The 6,226-nt window shown below is 48.1% G+C and overlaps 1 protein-coding gene across 1 annotated transcript; it reads left to right on the plus strand.

Annotated features, from left to right (window-relative positions):
* The first annotated feature begins 992 nt into the window (after positions 1-992).
* bmp2b (bone morphogenetic protein 2b) lies at positions 993-5,942 on the plus strand. Its single transcript, XM_080854350.1, has 2 exons — positions 993-1,194; positions 4,758-5,942. The coding sequence occupies exons 1-2, from the start codon at positions 1,008-1,010 to the stop codon at positions 5,768-5,770; spliced, it is 1,200 nt and encodes a 399-aa protein (XP_080710476.1). The 5' UTR covers positions 993-1,007; the 3' UTR covers positions 5,771-5,942.
* The last annotated feature ends 284 nt before the right edge of the window (positions 5,943-6,226 follow it).

A 6,226-nucleotide genomic window follows, 5' to 3' on the forward strand; every position in this document is an offset into this window, starting at 1 on the left:
TAAGACAGAGGCAACAACGCAGCTATACACAGCTATGTTAACAATTTAACATTATTACTTTCCTACGCGAATGGAATTAAATTTACAGAAGCCATTCCTCTGTGCTTTTGAATGATGGACGTTTCTCTTTGATCATTCTAAAGTCACGTAGACTACTTTTAAAGAATGTTTTTAGCATTTGCACTGCGCACATTGGCGCCAGCACCTGTAGACTTCCTTCTGTCTCAAATCTTGCGTTTACTTCGCTGTGTAAAGTCAAGGTTTTTGGCATGGGCTACACACACAGCTATCCTAAATCCGGGAGTCGTTTTGAAGACAAAACTCTTTCATGACTCGCGTGTTCCAAAGGCTATATGTAGCCACACGGCCTGTCCTCCTCACCCCTCCCAAACACATACTGTCTCTTATCTCCTAATTGCAGACTTCATGTCTGCTGTCCTCGTCTGTCTTTTTCTCCATTTCTTTGATTCTTTCTCTCCTTTCCTGTTTCATCCTTTCCTCTGACAAATGCGCTTTCATAGTGTCTTGCCTGTGATAGTTCTTGTTTTCGTTGCGCCTCTATAATGTTCAGATCAATCTCCCATTGCAGTTGTAATAGCCAAGGGGCATATTATTCCCCACCTTTTTGTTCTTTACTTCAAAGGGGAATTGCCTTCTTTTAACCGGCTTGGTTTATGCTACATATCTATTCCAGGGGTGGAATAGTTTTGTCACGGCTAAGTCGTGGTGGTGGTGTGGGCACAAGTCATTATGCCATTATGCCGTTGCCTTGCCCAGTTTGCTACCGAGGCCGTACTGACATATCTCCATCTTCCACCCGCAGGAACTCACTGATCATGGTCGCCGTGGTCCGCTCTCTCACGGTACTGCTACTCCATCAAATGTTGATAGGAGGTACGTCCGGACTCATCCCCGACACCAGTCGACGGAAACACGCCGAGACGGGGAAGCAGACACCGGGCCAGTCGGAGGGCTTCCTCAACGACTTCGAACTTCGACTTTTAAACATGTTCGGACTGAAACGCCGGCCAACGCCGAGCAAGGCGGCCATCGTGCCGCAGTATATGCTGGACCTTTACCACCTTCACTCGGAAAACGGTGACCATAGCACCAGGCGCGTGAGAAACGTCATGGCCAAACACGCGGAGACAGCTGCCAGCAGATCCAATACTATACGAAGCTTCCATCATGAAGGTAAGCGATGGCGGTACCCATGTCGCACATGACCTTAAGTTACTTATGTACGATTGGGTAGGGAAATATGCTACACGTCTTAAGTGTTACACACATACTTTGTCTTTATGTCAGAATACCAGTAGCTACTTGAGAAAAGAGGGAATGTTCATTCGGGTCCCTGATCTGTGATGAAGAAGTTCACAGCGCGGCAAACTTGCTGCTAAATAATTTACAGTGTTTACTAGCTCCCAAAGTAGTTTTCCACGCGTGCAGTGCACCCGCCTCAGAGGTGTGCGCATGTCAAAGCCATTGATTGCGAACACAGTCACGCGAGGCATTACTGTAACAAGTATTACACAAGCCTGATGCTGCAACTGTAGTGTGTCCCGAGGCTGTATATTTTTTTCTTCTCCTGAAATCCTCCTTAGTCCATAGCTTTCCCCCTTTCAGTGATAAAGCTGATGTTTGTTGTACAAACTGAAACGACTAACTTGGAGTTTAACACATTCTTACTCAACCTAAACTTCCTGGTTATTAAATGCACCATAATCTGTGTTTAAATGCCCACTGTTCTACGTATAACAAAAAGATTTGGTAAACCGCACCAGACAGAACACTAAACAGAAATTGTAAGGTAAACACATTTTAAAAGACAAAACATACGTTTGACTTTGGACATATTAGTTCATGGAGTTTCCTTGTTGCAAAAAGCCAGAATTAAAGGCAATGAAATGTCTCTCTTAAACCGGAATGTATGCAGGTGAATGTGTAGGAAGCCATTTAGCTATTTACAGAAGATCGGCAAGCAAAAGGCTGATCCATTTATTCAAAACGTATTCTTCTCTAGTTTAAGTGACCTTGATCCAAGTAGAGGTATTTGACACCTGCTAACACCCTGGACACACTGCCTCCATGGAGAAGCCCTATTTCACTAGAGCTTCGTGTTTTACCCTAGTGACTCACATTCCCTCTTTTAGCTGTGCTGTGTGGACATAACTGTTTGTTTGTTCTTCATTGGTAACAGAATAAATATGACTCACCTGTCCCTAAACTCATATCTACCTGGCCAAGACAAATCACTGAATCACCTCTTTCTCAAAAACAACCCTGTTGTTGCTAGGGGTTCCGGGTTTAAATATATATATTTCTTCTTTCTTTACTTTTTATTTATCCCATCCAGAGACTGTTTCTATCCAGACTAGTCTCCTTGAGAGCAGCTGAGCACGTACAGTCACAACATGCATCAAGCACTCAAAACATGGTGACAGTGAGCCGGTCAGAAAGAGATGCCCTATGGGGGTTTCTTGTGGAGGAAGCAACTCCTGTCTTACAGACAGCAGGCGTCATGTAGCGAGTCTGCCAGAGCTGGGCTGGATATGTGACCGGGGGCGTCCCTGAGTTGGCCTCCCTCCAGTGTCGGCACCAGGGAGAGTCGTCAGCCGTGTGTGTGTCTGTGTGTTTGTATTGAGGACACCCAGTGGCACGTCTTACACACTGCAGAAAGACAATGGCCGGGGGAACAATGGCTTGGCGTGGTCTCTGTCACAGACTCCCGCAGCCTACACAGAGGCTTTGCAAGTCAACCTAAAGACTCTTAATCCCGCCGTCTCGGGTTCCCACCCCCTCCTACGGTCCCATGGAGTTAGATGACACCAAGTGTCTAACAGGGACGTGTCCTGTTGGGGTGGCTATAGGGTGACTCACGGCTCAGCCAGAAACACTCCGGCTCCGGAGTGTGGGTCTGGCCAATCGCATGCCAGATCTGGGCCAAGTCCGGGCCAGGCACGTCTTAGTGACAGTTGGCTATGTGAGGACAGTGACAGGAAAGGAGGCTGGTGTTGTCACACCGACGTAACCAAGACACAGACCCCAAGCCTGACACTACTGCAGTCCAAGTTTGAGGTTGACTCTACAACCGCTGGTGAGATGGACCGCCCACACATCAGAATTCTTTTAATGGCCAATTATATTCACACATACAGGAAATTGACCTGGTGTGGTTGGTGCATAAGATATAACACATAACATAACAACAAAAAATCATAAACAAGAACAAAGGACAAATGTTTTTTAAGATAATAATGAATAATGATAAATAATTTCGGCACATGAAGGGCAAGTTAGTTTGAGTACGTAAACCCAGAGTCAGTGTGATTAGGGTAGGGTACGACTAGGGTACGACTGACGCAGATAGCCCAGTTACACACCTGCCTAGTAGCAGTTAGCCGTTTTTTGTTTTGTTTTGGCGCAACTCCACACTCAAACAGAATTTTGGAATGTTGATACAATAATGACTGTGGTTGTTTCACCTGAGGCAAGCCTGAACACGCCCCTAGAGCAGTTACCGCTTAAAGAGATTGGCTTAGAAAAGACAGAGCGAAAGAGGTAGCGGGGAATTGAGTCAAAGAAGAGGGCTTTCCCAACATCAGAGATTGGCTTGGAAAGACAGAGAGAAAGAGGTAGAGGGGAATTGAGTCAAAGCAGAGGGCTTTCCCCAACATCAGTGAGCAATGCTATGCTTTATTTGGATCTAGAGGGAAGTTTGGACTACCAGTTTAAGTGCTTTTTTCTTTAAATGAGGATTGAGGAAACACTGGGGGACCTGTTTCCATATGAAGGCTAAAACAAGGTGTAGCCTTTCCGTGATGGAACAGACACCAGTTCAAACATTCCCTTTTTAGGGATCAGAGGTGACATTTCGGAAGTATAGGTTACTGATTTATAACATGTTAAAAAAAGGAGGTGTGTTGTTTAGACTGAGAGAGTTTTATTTATTTATTTTCTTTCACCTTTACTTAACCAGGCAAGTCATTAAGAGCAACTTCTTATTTACAACGCTGGCCACACAAAAGTCAAAGCCTCTTGAGGAGGAGGAGGAGGGGGAGGGGGAGGGGCTAGAAAGAATTCTACACACCCACTAAAGCGTTTCTACACACCCATAAAGCATTTCTACGCCCCCTCTAAATACCAGTCCTGCCACTTACTTTGGTTGTTTTAAAGGGATGGCAACTTCATTTCCAGTTATATTGTTATTGTTCTAAACCTGATTGTTCAAATCCTTGATTGTGATTGGCTAAAAGCCGTTGTAAAATCCAGCATTACCATACAATTTGACCTGATTACATTCCATATTACTGCGCAGCGAATGGCAAGGCATTCATATAGCGCATTTCATACCCAGTGTTCCATCTGGCTGTTGCGTTGCTTCAAGGGTTGCGTGGCAACGATTTATTTAGGAACTATAATTATTAGTGGCGGAAGAATGACGGTTTATCATTAAACTATTGTTTCTTAAATTGAATTGTCTTTATTTATGAAAACATATCAAATATGTGTAGTAACAGGTTTAGGAAAGCAATAAGCCCCGCGAGTCCGTGCTTTGCGCTGATTTTAGAACAGGTAAGGGGGTTTAACGGCACTCCGCTTCGCGTCGTGCCTAACAACTCCTTTACCTGTTCTAAAATCAGCGCAAAGCACGGCCTCTTGGGGCTTATTGCTTAATTATATTGCAACAGTGATAAGCAGGTAGAGCGCGGTCAAGGTGAATACTGACTGAGTTTGCCTTTCTCTTTATTTCCCAGAATCCTTAGAGGCCCTGTCCAGTCTGAAGGGCCGGACGACGCAGCAGTTCTTCTTCAACGTGAGCTTCATCCCGCCCGGCGAGCGCGTGCACGCCGCAGAGCTCCGCATCCTCCGGGAGCAGGTCCTGGATAGCAGGGACGGCGGCGGTTCCCAGGGCGACGACGTCGGTCTCCCGGGCAACGGCAGCAGCGTAAGCGGGCAGCAGCACCGCATCAACGTGTACGAGGTGTTCCACCCGTCGCTGAGCAGTGCTGCCGGTGGTGGTGGTGCTGCCGCCGGCGGTGGCCAGGAGGAGGCGCTGGTGAGGCTCATGGACACCAGGCTGGTGCAGGACTCCCACAGCCGCTGGGAGAGCTTCGACGTGGGCTCTGCCGTGCAGAGGTGGACGTCCGGAACCAGCCCGAACCACGGCGTCATGGTGGAGATCATCCACCCGGTGGAGGACTCGGAAGGGGTCGTCGGCGAGGATGCGGCGGACAAAAGCATCGGGGCGAGCAGGAGGAGACACGTGCGGGTGAGCCGCTCCCTGCACGGGGACGACGAGGACTCTTGGGCTCAGGCTCGCCCTCTGCTGGTGACCTACAGTCATGACGGTACGGGAGGCGCCACGCTGCGCTCGCGGCGGGAGAAGCGACAGGTACCGGGGGGGCGCAGGGGAGGGGGGTCCAGCGGGGGCAAACAGCGCAAGAGGCCCCCCCGCGCCAGCTGCCGGCGCCACCCGCTCTACGTGGACTTCAGCGACGTAGGCTGGAACGAGTGGATCGTGGCGCCGCCCGGGTATCACGCTTTCTACTGCCAAGGCGAGTGCCCGTTCCCGCTGGCGGAGCACATGAACTCCACCAACCATGCCATCGTGCAAACGCTGGTGAACTCGGTGAACGGCAAAATCCCCCGTGCCTGCTGCGTGCCCACGGAGCTGAGCCCCATATCCCTCCTCTACCTCGACGAGTACGAGAAGGTCATCCTCAAGAACTACCAGGACATGGTGGTCGAGGGCTGCGGATGCGGGTGAGGTGCCTCCGACACGCACGACTCCGTGCCGCATCAGGGCCAGATCCGAGCCGGCGTCAGCTCCCCCAAAATCAACCCCCGCACCCCCCTCCCCCCTCTGATTATTCGGCACCGGCTGACGTAGATCACCCCACACCACCCCTCCCTCCCCAACCCCAAAACATCGATCTATGACTGAAATGGATGAACAATTTACCAATGTCCAATGAAGACTTTTATTTATATGGAAACGAAGAACTTTTTTCTAAAAAAAAAAAGACTTAACAAAACGAAACAAAAAAAAAACAGCTATGAGGAGAGAAAGATAAAATAAAATATATAAAAGTATATTTATGTTGATGTCAGAAGTTGGGAAATAAATATTTTAAAGAGGAGTATTACTTCTGAAATGGTTTTAAAAATATATGTTCTCTGATGTACATTTCGAAACCAGTGCAATACCACATTAAGTATAATG

This window comes from Sprattus sprattus (assembly GCF_963457725.1).
Source record: "Sprattus sprattus genome assembly, chromosome: 16".
In the NCBI taxonomy this organism is placed as follows: Eukaryota; Metazoa; Chordata; class Actinopteri; order Clupeiformes; family Clupeidae; genus Sprattus; species Sprattus sprattus.

Bases quoted from the DNA above. Each gene is read 5' to 3' on its own strand.
- bmp2b (XM_080854350.1), top strand. From the start codon at position 1,008: ATGTTCGGACTGAAACGCCGGCCAACGCCGAGCAAGGCGGCCATCGTG. The intron at 1,195-4,757 runs GTAAGCGATGGC...TTTATTTCCCAG, and splicing joins ACGAAGCTTCCATCATGAAG to AATCCTTAGAGGCCCTGTCC.